This window comes from Diceros bicornis, chromosome 6 (assembly GCF_020826845.1).
Source record: "Diceros bicornis minor isolate mBicDic1 chromosome 6, mDicBic1.mat.cur, whole genome shotgun sequence".
NCBI lineage: Eukaryota > Metazoa > Chordata > Mammalia > Perissodactyla > Rhinocerotidae > Diceros > Diceros bicornis.
This window is the reverse complement of record NC_080745.1, coordinates 65,251,182-65,267,057: the sequence shown is the minus strand read 5'-3', so window position 1 is coordinate 65,267,057 and position 15,876 is coordinate 65,251,182. Positions and strand designations below refer to the sequence as shown.

Here is a 15,876-nt window from a genome sequence, read left to right as displayed (position 1 = left end):
ATTGCCACAGTGGGGCACAGGATAAGTCTTGTTCTCCTCTATTGGGTTGTCAACTTTGATGCTCACTAGAATTTCTAGAATTAGAAATGGACCCTTTGGCTTGCAAATGATTCAGTGACCGTGAGAAGAGAGGCAAGTTCTGGGGTCAGCCTTTGGAAATGAGAAATTTCCAGTCAGAAGACCAGTATCCTATATATGCTAGAAGCTGTGCTATAGCATTAGAAGATGTTGGCACTGGTTGTACCACAGTGAGTTTGAGGTGGCCCCATGCTTCACAGTCAGCTGATCAGAAACTGACTTGGATGAAGAGAGTCCTCTGGGAGCCCCTTTAGGTTGTGCCTCTGCATGTGGCAAGGAGTTTGTTGAGACTGTACCAAATCTGGTGTTTCAAATTGAAGCTTCAGTGTCCGGCACACGCTCATACACACACACCCACCTCTAGTTTCTAAAAGTCCCTAAAACACTACCATCTGTAATCTTTTTCTTATTTCACTGCATTTCCAGATTGGGTATGCAAAATTCAACTGCTTTCTTTCTCCTGTTAAAAAGCATTTAGGGTCTTTATTTTCCTTCGACCTTCATCTGAAAGGTTCTCTTCCCTTTTGGATGCAGTCTTCTATACCATTCTGACAGTCATCTCTGCTTTATACAGTCTGGTTGTGCTAATCTCTCCTGCAAATCAGTGACCAGTAGATTTTCCTGGGAGAACAGGATCAGAGCTCCAGCCATTCCAGCATTAAAAGGATTCGTTCAGCAATGAGCTGAAACCAGTCCAGCCTGGTGGACAACTGGATGCCTTTCCCCTTCATCCAAGCACGCGGCTATCCACAGATGCAGAAAACAATAACGCATCAGTCTTATTTGAATTAGGATGAGCAGTCCCAGAAGTAGCTTATCCTAGACTTGGAAATAAGCATTTTCTGTTTCACCACCAACCTCCATGCTTCTGAGACCATAGTCTAAGCCAAACGGATTCTAATGTGCCTGACCGTACCTCCCTCCGGCCTCAGGAAGATATTTGCTCATCCTTACACTAAGAATCTCCCAGTGCAGGTTCTGTCTGAGCAGGGCTTTCATTCTTAAGGTCTGTCCCAGGTATGAAGCCTACCTTGGAGTAGGAAACTACGAATTTTGCCGTAAGAAAGGGAATTAAGAACAGCCTTGCAGCCCCTGCTCCTCCACCTGCACCTTCGGCCTTAAGATCCTGATGAATCAAGAGACGCCTGTAGGTAGACCCCTTGGCCCCCACGTGTCTGTGGGTCGGTCAGAAGGCAGCAATGCAAGTCTCTTGTGAATAGTGTTTAGAGATGTTTATATTTAAGTAGTTATTTTATAAATAAAAGCATTTCTAAGGGCTATGAGTATGTTTTCTTAATTTCCCTCCACATTTAGCCTGAACCTTCTAGGGTACCTTCTTGACAATTCCATGATGCCCAGATTCCAGGAGATGGAAGAAGCTAACAAGAAATTCAGGTCAAAAATTCATTTTGTCAAATATAAGTTCAACAGGATTACTGTATACTCCAAAGATGTCCATGCTGCAGGCCTCTTTATTTTAAGCCATTTCATACTTCAAAATCCTAGCAGAACACAAGAGCTGAAATCTCTAAGCTGGAATCTCTGAGGTAAATATTTTCCTGCTATTACAGATGCAGAAACTGATGCGCTAGTGATTAACTAAAAAGGTGACACAGTAGCAGCTTGGGGAAGGTCAGGGGTGGGGGAGGGAGAAACAGCAGGAGCACTGGGCGAGGTGGCACTGAGGACAATGTGTGGGTGACAGCGAAGCAAGTGGCTGATATTAGGAAATAGAAACCGTGAATGAATAGACAGACTCTGGGAAAGAAACAGGTCAGCTAAGCGCCAACTCTTTCATTTTATGGACTAGGAAAATGGGGTCCAGTGACATTGTGATTTGCCCAAGTCATACATCAAGTTTTTGATGGATCCTGAATTTAAAGTTGTGCCTCAGGCTCTCTTGCTGAGTCTTTCCACCTTGTTCTGGATCCAGACTGTCTGGTCTCAGACACTTAAGAGCTTTGTGACCTTGGCGACTTAACTAACGTGGGCTCAGCTTCAGCTTCCGCATCTAGAGTAGAGCTGGTAGTACTTGCTACCTCCTGGGGTTGCTCTAAGGATTGAATGAGGTGATACGTGGAGAGCACTAGAACACTGCCTGACAGAGAGTAAACAAATTGGAGGGCCTTGAGGTCCAAGTCAAGGAATTTGGATGTGTTGAGTCGGGTAATGAGAAACTCCTGTGGGTCCTTAAGTGGATTGCCTGTTTTAGGAAGGCTAAATGGTAACAGGATGATTTGGAGGGAGGACAGATCAAAGGCAAGAAAATTTAATTATGGGGGAAAAGTTAACTGATTTGGGCATAAGATTGCTTGAGAATGGCAAGAAGCAGCAACATCCTATAAATAATATGAATTGAAGAAAGGGTGGAATCACTGGCAAAAGGGAGTTGATGGGGATGGGAGCAAGTTTATGAAAAGATGAGTTTCGTTTTAAACACTAAATGTCTGCTAGGTCTTGCTGCTTCAAGCGTGGCCTTCAGATGAGCAGCGTCACCATCCTAATAACCTGGGAGCTGACTGGAGCTTCAGGCCCTGCCCCGGGCCGGCTGACTCAAGGTCCCCGGCTGATTGGTGTGCACTGAAAGTTTGAGGAGCACCTGTCTGGGCAGTTTTTTTAATGGAACTTTCTACTGTCGGAAAAGTAGGAGTTACAAAAACCAAGGAAGGGAAGGGTGTCAGATGTTTCAGACACCACAGAAGGAAGTGTTGCAGAAATTTTCTAAATCCGGTTTGCCTGGTTACATCCTCTCATAAATTTTCTCCCTTTCCTGTCTGGAAGTAGCTCTTCAGTTGTGCTTTCACCCAAGAGTCCTAGGAGAACAGGGAGCGGTGGTAGGAATCTGTCATCATCTATGAAGTGTAGATTTCTGGTTTAATATTTAGGATTCTTGTGAGCATAAGATGATGGCTGCGAATTCTTGTACACTGAGCTCTAGAAGTATGTGGTTTTAATAAAGATTGAATTTTGTATCACCCAGTTTTAATTAATTGTGAGGTCGAGACTGTTGAGGTGGGTTTTGTTTCAGGGTGAGCATTACCAACAGGCCCTAGAAGAACACAGTTGTGCTCTGAATTGTGTTTCACTTGCAGAACCTTAGGCTTGAGGACCAAGAAACCTCGAGATTTATATACATCATTCAAATCCTCTGTCTAGTCACCAAACACAACTCAGGATTTTAAACTCTCCCACCTATTAGTACAACATATTGACAAAGTTTTTACTGTTTTGCCTTTGGTAGGTGTGGCATACAGTGCCACAGAGCAGGGGTAATAATCTCCAGTCTGAGCCCCTGCTTTATTTCACCCAGCCCACTGGAAGTTTCTTGCAATTGTTAGTGAAGATCAATATTAGTGTTTTGCATGTATCAAGAAGGGAATTTTCCACAACAAAGTGCAGACTTTGCAAGCTACATAGGGTTATCCATTCCTTAATACCACTCAGAGGTGACCTTCAAGGGGAAGGGAGCAGACAGTGCTTTGCTGGAGGTAGGTTCTGGTGGTGTGGTGGTGGGAGGGAGGGAGCCCTCGGGTTAGTGTAGCAGCAATGTGTTCGTTGATTCAGGAAACATTTACTGGGAGCACGCAGGCACATGGGACCCCGCAGCAGACCAGGGGGTCTGCAGACAGCAGGACCATGTCACAGGCACTACCTGTGCACTGCCATGCCTAGGCGTCCCCTGGGACACAAGAGGAGTCCAGCTCTAAGCATTTCCCACGGCAGCCGCTCCTCAGGCCCAGGATTGGGGAAGCTGAGAGTGTGAGACTCCCCATCTGTCGTGGCCGCCTCCTATGGTCTGAATCACCATGACTCACTTTAACCAGGGACCTTCCTACAGCCTCTCAGCTGAGATCAAGAAAAGATTTCCTCCAAATATGATCAAGCTGAATAAAATCTTTGCAATTTGATAGAAGAGGTGACAGGCGTGAAAGTCGAAGCCCACTTTTAGCTGGGCTTAAAAGATGACATAATCCTCTATGCATTCAAACTACAGTGAGATTCATTGAAGATCAATGAATAATCATTAAAGTGACTTCAGTTGGAGAATACTGGCAATTTGGTCAGAGTGAGTTGGGCTTACTGTATTGTATTAGTTTCCTATTGCTGCTGTAACAAATTACCACAAATCTGTGGCCTGGAACAACACAAGTTTATTATCTTACAGTTCTGGAGATCAGAAGTTCAAAACCAGTCTCACTGGGCTAAAGTTAAGGTGTCAGTAGTGCTGGTTCCCTATGGAAACTGTTGCCTTGCCTTTGCCAGCTTCTAGAAGCTGCCTGCATTCCTTGGCTTGTGACCCCTTCGTCTATTTTCAAAACCAGCAGCATAGCATCTTCAAATGTCTTTGTTTCCCTCATTACACGGTCTTCTTTCTAACCCTGACCCTCCTGACTCTTGTCAGGATTCTTGTGATTACTTTGGGCCCACCTGGATCATCTCCCCATCTCAATATCCTTGATCACATCTGCAAAGTCCCTTTTGCCATGTAAAGTAAATCTTCACAAGTTTTAAGAATTCAGAAATAGACACCTTTGGGGACCATTATTCTGTCTACCACTGGTATGAAGACATGACTTTTTTTTCTTTTTTTGGTGAGGAAGATTGGCCCTGAGCTAACATCTGTTGCCAATCTTCCCCTTTTTGCTGAAGGAGATTAGCCCTGAGCTAAAATCTGTGCCCATCTTCCTCTATTTTATATACGGGATGCCACCACAGCATGGCTTGACGAGCAGTACATAGGTCCACACCCAGGATCCAAACCCGCGAACCCCGGGCTGCTGAAGTGGAACGTGGGAACTTAACCACTACGCCACTGGGCGGGCCCCAACACATGACATTTTTGAGGCAAATTATCTTTTTGAGAATGGAAACATGATCCAGTCCACTACACTGGTGATTCCAGAGCAGGGGTCAGCAAATCTTTTCTGTAAAAGGCCAGATGATAAATATTTTAGGCTTTGCAGGCCATACAGTCTGTCACAACTCCTCAGCTCTGCCATTGTAACACAAAATCAGGCGAAAATAATACCGAAACAAGTGAGCATGCCTGTGTTCCAATAAAACTTTTATTTACAAAAATAGATAGCAGGCCAGATTTGGCCCTTAAGCCATGCCACTACTCTAGGTCTGGCCAGAACAGAAGGAGTCTGGTCAACCATTAACATTGAAGTCAAGTATGCAGAAAAATCAGACCTTTTGATAAAGGAAAATGAAAAGCTAGCCAAAATGTAATTGGTTTACAGATTGGAACTAATAAACATATCAGCCAGGCCGATAGCTATGGGACTAGGCGGTGTCTTCGTGATGCCAGAATGCAAATCCTGACAAACCAGATCACACTTGACGTGCAGATGGGTGCTAACTAACTAAAGAGCCAACAGCGAGGGTGTTAGCACCAGGTATGGGGAGAAACATCTATGTCCAGAGGTAAACCAGTAGACAACTCGACAATCTCTATAGATGGATACCAACAAAGTTGTTTCTCAGAGAGGAACGAGTGGCTATAGGCTTAAGCAGCAGGTAAATGTCCCAAAGACTGCTGCTCTGACAGAGCCCGTCATTCACAGTGGAAGCCAAGGAACAGGACAAGTGGATCTGAAATCAGTGACAGTAGTTAGTTATCAGGCAGACTAGCCAGATGGTTATCACGGTGAGGACCAAGGGGACTAGCCAAGAGATTACCAATATGGTGACCAAGACCTTGTTAGGAGTTGAAGAAAGGAGCTCTGTATTAGTCCATTTTTTAAATTCAGGAAGAACCAAGCTAGTCAAGTAATTTTTCTTTTCTTCCTGAAACTCTATGCCCATTTTACCTAAAAGAAATACTGCCTTACGTATACTTTTTTTGCTACTTCTTCCCTAAGTAGTTACTTTTTACACTGTAACAATTAAATTCTACAGCATAACCAATTAATTGCATACTCCCATTACTTGAAGTTAAAAGGAATACTATGAAAATGGAGTGCTGCTTACAGCCAATTCTTTTATGCATTTTTACAATCTTTCTTTTATTTAGTATCTTCAAACAATATGAAGCTTTTTAAAAAACAGTTTAGTGTCTAATCTATGTGGAAGACTAAATCCATACTTATACTTGAATAGTCTTTGCTAACTAAATCTAAGTTTCAGTGGTTTAGAGATCTAAATGTCAACGTTTGTACAATATTGTTTGCTAATGTTTAAATAAAATCATGATCAGTGTGCATCTGTGATTAAATGTATTCTCATCCTATTGCCTAAATGGAACAAATTTCTTCAGAGGGTGTTTCCAAGCACACTTGTACAAAAGTAGCCTGCAAAAAAATTGACATTTGATTGGTACATTTATTCTTCCCGTTTGTGCCAATGTATCAATGTGGAGTTACTTTGTTTTCTTCAACCCTGTCACTGCATTCTTGGCATGCATTTTCCCATTGTATTTTCTTTATAGATTTTTTTTTTTAACATTCAGAAAAATATGTGAGTACCTGCTATATTCTAGCCCCTGGACATACAAAAAATGAGTAAGAAACTGTTCCTATTTTCAAGAGGCTCACAGCTTAGTGAGGGAGACCTAAACAGAAAATTATCCAACAAAGTGATAAATACAGTAATACTCAGTTAAGTGTGCTAGGGAGTATTTTTATTTGTAAACAACAGTCCCCAACTCTCGTAAACTTAAGCAGAGAGGAAAGTTTCAAATGACACAGGTAGCTCACTGACACTCTGAGAGGGTAGGAAAGCCAGATGTGAGACTTGGAAGTCAGGAATGATGCTCAGTATCACACCATGATATCAGGGGACCCTGCTGCTAGAACCACCACCACTGCTACCTCTGGACAATAGCTGTGACTGTCACCACTGCTGTCACCGTTGCCAGAATAGATTTCCCTGCTTCTTTATGTCACCAGTATCTGAATAAAAATCTGGTGCTGGTGTAGTATCCGATGAATGGAACCTAGTCACATGGCTGCATCCTGGGGTTCCAACAAGAGTCTTAAGCTGGGGAAGTCCCCAACATAGACCTGAGATTCAGACGCTGAGTTTCCCAAATGATTAAAAATCCACTACATCACTGAAGCTAGCTTGGGGGTTTGAGAGGAGAGGGAGTCAGGGACGGCTCTAAGGAGAAGATGACCTCTGAGTTGAGTCCTAATGAGTTAGAGGTAGCCAGGGTATTCCAAGCAGAGGGGATCAATAAGCAAAAGGTGAGTGTGTGTGTGAATCTAAAAGCATTTTAGTGTTGGTGGAGCTTAACATGAGATATGGGAGTTAGAAGAAATGAGGTTGGACCAGATGTTAGGGAGCTTTGTTATACATACTAAGGAATTTTAACTTTCCTCTGGTTGGCCACTGAATGAAAAGTTCAAGCACAAGAGTAACCTGGTCATTTCTGCTTATTTGATCACTGGGAGCCGTGGGTGGGTATATTTTAGAAAAACAATACTGGAAGCAGGGATACCTATGCCACCAGTCCAGGTTAGATGTGATGAGAACCTGAATGATGGCAAAAGTGAAAGAGTAAAGAAATAAAACTGGAAGGGCCTGGTGGCTGATTTGACCTGGAAGAAAAAGGAAAAGAGTAATGCCCAGGTTTCTATTTTGTAGGACTGAGTGGACAATGATGTTACCACTTGAGAAAGAAAGTACAGGAAAAAATCTTTTATTTTGAGTGGAGGGAGTAGAAAGGTCTGTCAAAGTAGGGTGAGTTGCGTGTCAGCTGCCTGAAGGATATCCAGGTGATAATATCCATAGGCAGTTGAATATATGAATCTCAGAACTGAAGGAGAGGAAGGGGCTAGAAATAAGAATCATATGGGTAGATGTTGAAACCACAATAGTGCATGCAATCAATTATGGAGAAAATATAGAGAAACTGGGGGGGGGGGGTGTCAAGGACCAAAACATAGAAAAATCTTAATGCTTCAAGGACAGACAAAAGAAGGAGACCTTCAGGAAGGAAAGTGGGAAAAAGCAATCATGTTATCAGTGGTCCAGAGTGGGGACTGGGACTGGCCAACAAAAGATTTGGAGTGGGAGGAGTTATCACCAAAGGTTTGGATCCAGGCTGGTTCTGGTTCACACTGCCTTCACTGGATGTCTTTGTCATCACTGCTGAGAAAAGAATGATCCTTCCCTTCCCTTCATCTGCATCAATAGGAGTAGGTAGATCAAAAACTGTCTCTCATTATAGGAAAAAGAAGAAATCATTGGACCAAATCAGGAAATTAGTTTCTGGTCCTGGCTCTCCCAGAAACACTCGTGTTTTCACTCTGGATATCATATAACCCTTCTCAGGCTGGTGCTTATCTGAAAAATAAGAGATTTTAACTGGATTATCTCCAAGGGCTCTGTCAGTTGGGTTAGTCAAGAGACTAACTCTCTCTTTTAAGAGAGAACAATACAAAGAATTGTCTACTAGGCCTTGAAGAAAGGGCCAAAGGAAAACAAGTATCAGAGAGCTAGCAACCGCAAGAAGCAACTGTTGCTGTGAGGGCTGTGGGAACAAAGCATTACTAAAACCTAGGAGGGGCCCCTCAGAGCTGAAACCCAGACTTCTGAGAAGGGGGTGCTGCTCGGCCGGTGCTGGTTCCCTGAGGGCTGACACTGGTTCTGTGAGTATTGGAGAAACTGCAAACTGAAATCAGTGCTGCTGCTTGTGTGAACCGCTGCCGCAGAGAAACGCTGCTCGAGTGATGCTGATGGGAACAGAACAAATAGGAGGAAACAAATCCCTTCCTCAGCCAGCCTTGCAGCTATTTATACCTTTCCTTTAGGAAGCTTAATTCTCTGAGCATCCCACTCAACAAACAGCTAAAATGATGCATAAATAAAAATCTTTTATAACTGCATCACTGAAATGGAAGTAAGGAATATGCTGAACCCAAAATAATATGACACAAAAAACTCTGACGGTAAGGAAGGGCCAAAGCTTAGGGTGACTTCTGAAACCTGGAGACCTTGACCTTTGTTGACAATACAGGATGCCAAGGCAAGAGATGAAGCCAAGGCCTGCCAAGTTGGAGACATAACAGGAGACCCTCTGATAAACCTGGGCCCGAAAGGGCTATACCTGCAGTATACCGGTAACTGAGGAATAAACCCCACTATGCGGAAGGAGTCAACAGGGCAACACGTCTATCTCCAACCCAACGCTAGGTCAAGGGGGAGGGATCTCCCTTGAGAATTTGTAAACCACAAGTTGGCTCTTGTGCAGGCTTGTGGTCTAAAGTCACACTAACTGTAAGGCTTGAAACCCCTTAGTAGAGAATTTAACTCAAATTGGTTCTGGGTAATGCCTGCAGGTGATAGGCAGAAGCTTTCACAATTCCATTTAGGTGAGCTCAGGTTCAACTTGTCCAGAGATAAAATGCTAAGGAAAGTGAGCAGCTTACAGTAAAAATTTACACGGCTTACAAGGAAATAAAGCACCATGCATAAGCAGCAGCAGAATCCTCATATTGAAACCAAAATAGTAACCAGGGAACTATAAATTAAAACCTCAATGAGATACCAATTCATACTTATCAGATTGACAAAAGTGTTTTAAATTGGCTTTATCAGTTTGGCATTACCTAGTATAAGTATGTAAACATGTGCATATCTCCCATTCCTACATTTATATCCTAAAGAAACTCTTATATGTCTATCTCAGGAGTTATAAACCAGAATGTTAACAGCAGTATTGTACATAATAGGAAAAAAAAAAAAAAACCCTAGAAATTATCCTCCTGCTAATCAACATTAAAATGGATAAACTGTGGCATATTCACACCCTGCCATACTACAGAGCAGTGAGAATGAACCGACCTCGCTACACGCATCCACATGGATGAATATCAAAAACAGTATTGAACAAAAGTCATAGAAGAATCCATAGAGGAATCCAGTGGATCAGGCCATTTACATAAGTTTAAAAATGTACACATTGTTTAAGGATACATACAAGGAGGTAAAACTAAAATGAGAAGCAAGGGGATATGATCAGGAAATTCAGGATAGTGGTTATCTCGGGGGGGGTGGTAGCAAGGAGGTCTGATCAAACTGGAATCATCGTGGGCTGACGTAGCTGGTAATAGTCATTCCTTAACCTGGGTAGTGGGTACATGGGTGTTCACTTATGATCCTTCTTTAAAATGTACATTTTACACACACTTCTGTATGTATGATATATTTCACACACAAAAAAATCAAATGAGGAATGATCCTTATAGTCCATCTCTAACCCATGGGACCTGCTGTCAGAATGATGTGCTGTTCGTATTTTCAATGCCAGCTTCTTTGGCCATAAGATAAAAGGGGCCAGAGTTTTTCAGAAGTTCTTCAGGGCTGCCATACTCTACAATCTTCCCATTGTCTAGGACCATTACCCTGAAACAAGGAAGAAAGAAAGGTCTTAGAAAGCAGTATCTCAAATCTTGGCATTTATAAGAACAACTAGGACTAAGTCGTGGTATATTCACTCATACAAGGCTACACAGCAGTGAGAATGAACGAACCATGGCTGTCTGCATCAACACAGATGGATTCCAGACATAATGTCGAACAAGAGAAGCAAGTAGTATGAGAATATATGCAGTATGAGTCCATTTACATAAGCGCTTTTTTTTTTTACCAAAGACACACATTATTTAAGGGAGCTTATCCTCTCTAAACAGTTTCTAAGATTACTGATGTTACCTTCATTTTGAATGTAATATATCAGAGTTGGAAGGAACAGAAAGCTTCTGTTTACAGAGGAGCAGCTGAGACCCAGTTGAGTTGGGAAGGTCTGTGGTCAATACCTGCCACTCATGACTTGGGCTTCCACCTCCCCACACTTGATTAGTAGTTACACACTGTTTCCTATTTTACCCTCAAGACAGTTCCCTTAACCCTGTTGGCTTTCATTGGCTTGATGTATAATTTTGGACAAATTACTTGAAATCTCTAGGCCTTCGTTTCTTCATCAGTAAAATGATGGTGGTTAAACCTTCTGCTGTAAGATATCTCATGGCTGATGCTACTGCTGTTGACAAAGGGTTAAGCTATGTCCATCAAGCTCTGCACCCCACCCAAACCCCTCCAACTCACTTGTCGCTGTCCATGATGGTGTGCAGCCTGTGGGCAATGGTGAGAGCAGTGCAGTGGGAGAACTCATTGTGGATGGTCGTCTGGATGAGGTGATCTGTCTCTAGATCCACTGCAGCAGTGGCCTCATCCATGATCAGAATCTTGGATTTCCGAAGCAGAGCCCTGGCCAGGCACAGTAGCTGCCTCTGCCCTGTGCTGCAGCCAATGGAAGAAACCAAGCATTAGCACCTAAGGACCAAGGAATAACCTGGGATGGTGGGGGCAGGGAGTCAGTTTTCACGTTCCAGCTCAGACTTTCAAAACTCCCATTCTTAGGGGCTGACTCAGTGGTGTAGTGGTTAAGTTCATGCACTCCACTTCGGCAGCCCAGGGTTCGCGGGTTCGGATCCCAGGTGCAGACCTATGCACTGCTCATCAAGCCATGCTATGGTGGTGTCCCACATACAAAATAGAGGAAGGTTGACACAGATGTTAGCTCAGGGACAATCTTCCTCACCAAAAAGAAAAACAAAACAAAAAAACCCCCTCCTAAATTCCCCCAGAATGTTTTAACTTCATTCACGACCTATTCATTGTTGCCGGAGGCAATGTTTTCCAAACTTTTCCAGTTAATTAGAAGACCTACCACAGGTACTTAATTTAAAAATTTGTATTTCTGGGCCCCACTCTACTCAATCAGAATAGGGAGGAGCCTAGGAACATGTATATTTAATAAGCACTCCAGGCAATTTTCATGTTTAACAAGTTTGGAAAACACTAGCCCAGGAATAGTGCTTTGCATTTGGCTACAGTGATATCCCAGTACATGAACAACAATTCCAAAATAAGATGGATGCCACCAAGTTCATATCAGCAGTATTTGACTTGACACCATTAATATAGGGTGACACCGCACCAGAATGCCCTAGTGGCATTTCTTAGTGGCCTTAGCAAAGCAAATCCATCCGTTATTTTAACGTGTAATTCTAGACTCAAGGCTAATTATTTGTTCAAGGCCTTCTGCCTTGATTAGAGACAGAGCTATCTAATGAACACGATGTCTTGGTGTGAGATGCAATGTATGTGGAATTCGAATATGCTTGTAAAATGCAAATTGCTTTAATTTGCTAAAAGCTAGTAATGAAGGCTGGACCTCTTACATAAAAAAGCTTTGGGAAATGATGTGGAGGAAATATTCAGGAATGGCTAATTGATCTTTCCTGCTGTGGCCATTAGGGAACATATTAAACAGGGGGTGGCTAGACTAAAGTTCTGCAATTCTCTGTAAGAAAATTTCTGCAGGAGATGAGAAGTCACCCAAGATGAACTTCCAGTTTTTCTCTGTAATGTAAGAACAGAGACACCACAAAACTATTCACTTAACTTGTCCCAAACTCCTGCCTGGTTCAGCTGGGCTCCAGAGTAACAGGCTGTGGCTGAGGCACCAGTTTGGCTCTCAGCTGCTGACTCTCTCTCCAAGCTGATTGATTTCTGATCTCTCACCTCTAATCAGATTAAGTTTCAACACCCCAAACCAGGTCTGAAATCAAGGCATCGGTAATGATGCCATTTAAGCATCTCCCAGCATGGGCAGAGAAGGATGGCGTGATTTTTGTTCTTACAAAACAGAAGTGTCAAGGCCCCCATCACACCCTGCCAGAGGGTCCCACACATCTGCAACATTTTACTGCACAGCATTAGCTTGATTAGCATTAGCATTAGCACTCGCATAAGGTCTGTCTTCTCCATTATGTTGTAAGTGCCAGGAGGTCTGGGTTGTGTCAATGTCATCTCCCTCTATATCTCCAGTGCCTAGCATACAGTAAGTGCTCAATATGTATTTGCTGACTGAATGTTTGGTGTTTTTCATAGGCCTAAAGACCTGCTTAAGTCTTGCTAGTTCCTAGATCTGTTGCTGAGGGAAAACAAACATGATGGCGTTCTATATCAAGGCTCACAATTGTTCCCTGGGGCCACCCACTGAAGTCACCCAGGTCCCTGATTCAATTGGTCTGGGGTGCAGTCTAGGCATTAGGATTTTTTTAAAGTTTCCCGAGTGAGTCTAGGTGTAGCCAAGTTAAGAATCAGTGGTCTAGGTAGTGTTTCTCAAGCTGTAATGTGCACACAAATCACTTGGGAATCTTGCTAAAATGCAGATTCTGATTAGTAGGTCTAGAGCCTGAGATTCTGCATTTATAACAAGCTCTCAGGTCAAGCCAGAGCTACTGGTCTATTATTAGTTGAGCTACTAAGCCTTCCTTCTTTTCTGAGCATCATCTGCTAATGGTCCATACCCTGCCCACCACTCTGAAGGCACCCAGGACTGGAGCAAGAACTACCCCTGGGCAGCGGGCTTTGGCTGAGGGCTGAACTTCAGCATCTGGAGGGAAAAACCCAATTGTCATAGAGAAAATGGCAGGTCAACTTATTAACTGACAGGTAAACACACAGTGAAGGCCAGAAGTGTGAAGTGTCAACATACACAGAAAAGCTTTGGAAAGGTAAAAAGAACTGTGAAGCCAAGAGAGTCTTTGCACTGATTTAAGCTGTTTCAGGAGCCCAAGGACTCTGTGGACACCATATCCCATCATCTGCGTACCCCTTAGACCAGTGCTGCTTAAACTGGGATGCTCGTAAAAACCCCCTGGGGATCCTTTCGAACTCCCATATCCAGTCTACACCTCAGACCAATTAAATCAGACTCTCTGGGCTTGGACTAGGCGTCAGGATTGTTTTCATCCTGGTTGCACTGTGCAGCTAAGTTGAGAACCTCCACAATGGTGGGATCTGTAAGCTCCCATTGTGTCATGTCTCATGAGGGTACCTTTACTAACAAAGGTTTTCAATACACATTCACGTCTATTTTATCATGTCATTTTCACAATGGGTTCACTTTACACATTAGGAACTAGACCTGGAGAGTGAAAATTCTGTGATGCCAGGTAATGCCGGTAGCACAAGGAACAAAGGAGTAGTTCCCCATCACCTCCTTTCACTGCCTGTGGGGAAAGTGGATTATGAAATATTACCTAAGGTTGTCACCAGCCTCTGCCACTTCATGGGACAACCCAAGTTGCAGACCAGCCACAAAGGGTTTGAGGTGAGCCAGCTCCAGGGCCTCCCAAATCTCCTCATCTGAGTAGTTGTTGAAAGGGTCTAGATTCATCCTCAGTGTCCCAGAGAACAGGATGGGATCCTGCAAGTCAAGGCACAAGGGGGCTAATGGGGCTAATGACAGAAAAGGGACTAGCAATTCTTTGTGGCCAGGAGAAAGCAGGTAGGACTGGCCTGAGATGGAAAGCTGGTTAGTGGTAAGCTTTTGTCAGGTTTCCTCCCTGAAGGCTTAGAGTGGCTGCCAGCTGGGGAGCTAAGCACAGGATTAAGAGGAGTTTTTGGCTTTTTTGTTTTTCATTCTGAGATTCATTTATGGATTTCCACATTTGCCTCAGTATCTCTTAAGAAGCTAAGAGGCATTTCCCACACCCCCAAATGTGGTGTGGAAGGGGAGGGATCAGTGCCAGCCAGGAGAAGGGATAGTACAGTCGCAGGAGAAGAATTTATTAAGCTTTTGAAGAGCCTGGAGAAAAGAGTGTATCAAACTGAGCAAACACCAGACAAACCAAAACCATCCCCAGACACTTGGCTGCAGTGAGCAAAGGAGGAATGGCTTGGAGAGCCACGAAGCCTCCAGGGCAGTCCCTATTTGGTAGGGTCCAGAAAGGAAGCTGAAGGGAAGCCTTTCTTGCTGATGCACTAAGCTTTCCACTTGCTGGCAGAAACCTGCAGCAAATTCCCTCCTCTATCTTTTAACCATATCAAATAGGAAGTATAAAGCTTAATGGTTTCAAGCTTCAGTGGCAAAACTGCTGACGGTGATTGCAAAGGTCTTGAGAACCACAATGGGCTACAGAAATGCTAAATAATTATCTGCTCTATTTGACTGCTATTGTGTTGCTGCCACCTACTGTTAGATACCAGCAGTCACATAAGCATATTACAAAAAGATGCAAAACTTATTTTTGTAAGTTCTGCAAACAATGTGTCTTAGGGAACTAGCTTAGGTATCCTGGGTAGACCGCAGAAATGACACTGCTAATTGAATATACATCAAGAAGAAGATGCACATGTCTCCTGCAGAACAAGCTGTCCCCTGCTGTGAGTGAGAGTAAGTTCTAGAGCTCACCTGGGGGATGATGGTCAGTTTCTCTCGGAGGTCATGGAGCCCAATGGAAGCAATATCTACCCCATCAATGATGATCTGGCCACCTGCGGCCTCTAGGATTCTGAAGAGGCCGTTTGTCAGGGATGACTTCCCAGCTCCCGTCCTGCCCACCACACCAATCTGTAAATATAGTTCCTTTGCGCATTAGTTCACCATGTAACTCTTGGGGGAAAAAATTTAGCCTGGGGCATTCATAATCACAGGTGGAAAGAGACAGTGATTGGCTACTTCATCTCTAAGATGTTAAACTGATTTGGTAAGAAAAAAGTGCTCAGATGTCAGAAAAAGATGGCCTTCCCATCCTACCTCCTAAATTGTCACTTGCTGAGAACTACAGTGACCGTTGGAAATGGACACATCAGCAGCTGTTGTTGTTATAATTATTATTGGAAATTATAGATTTTTTAAAATCCTTGTTTAGAAGTGAGGAGAAGGGAAGGATCGGGTCTGCCATCAGCTGAGAACCAGACCCTGACCTGGATCTCAGCAGTCTTACCTAGACTTGTTTTGGTCCTACATTAGACCCTATGTCCTCAGAGGACAAG

General features: G+C 43.4%; 1 protein-coding gene and 1 pseudogene across 1 annotated transcript in view; one reads left to right on the top strand and one right to left on the bottom strand.

Moving 5' to 3' along the window:
• Positions 1 to 3,656: 3,656 nt before the first annotated feature.
• LOC131406808 (calponin-3-like) lies at positions 3,657 to 6,110 on the top strand (annotated as a pseudogene).
• Positions 6,111 to 9,930: 3,820 nt separating this feature from the next.
• ABCC2 (ATP binding cassette subfamily C member 2) overlaps positions 9,931 to 15,876 on the bottom strand; it is a 64,940-nt gene continuing 58,994 nt past the window's right edge. The window contains exons 30-33 of the mRNA XM_058543746.1: positions 15,293 to 15,451; positions 14,139 to 14,305; positions 11,131 to 11,325; positions 9,931 to 10,428 (exon numbers count right to left, since the gene is read on the bottom strand). Coding sequence (XP_058399729.1) covers positions 10,299 to 10,428; positions 11,131 to 11,325; positions 14,139 to 14,305; positions 15,293 to 15,451 — 651 coding nt within the window. The 3' untranslated portion in view covers positions 9,931 to 10,298. The remainder of the gene's footprint in view (positions 10,429 to 11,130; positions 11,326 to 14,138; positions 14,306 to 15,292; positions 15,452 to 15,876) is intronic.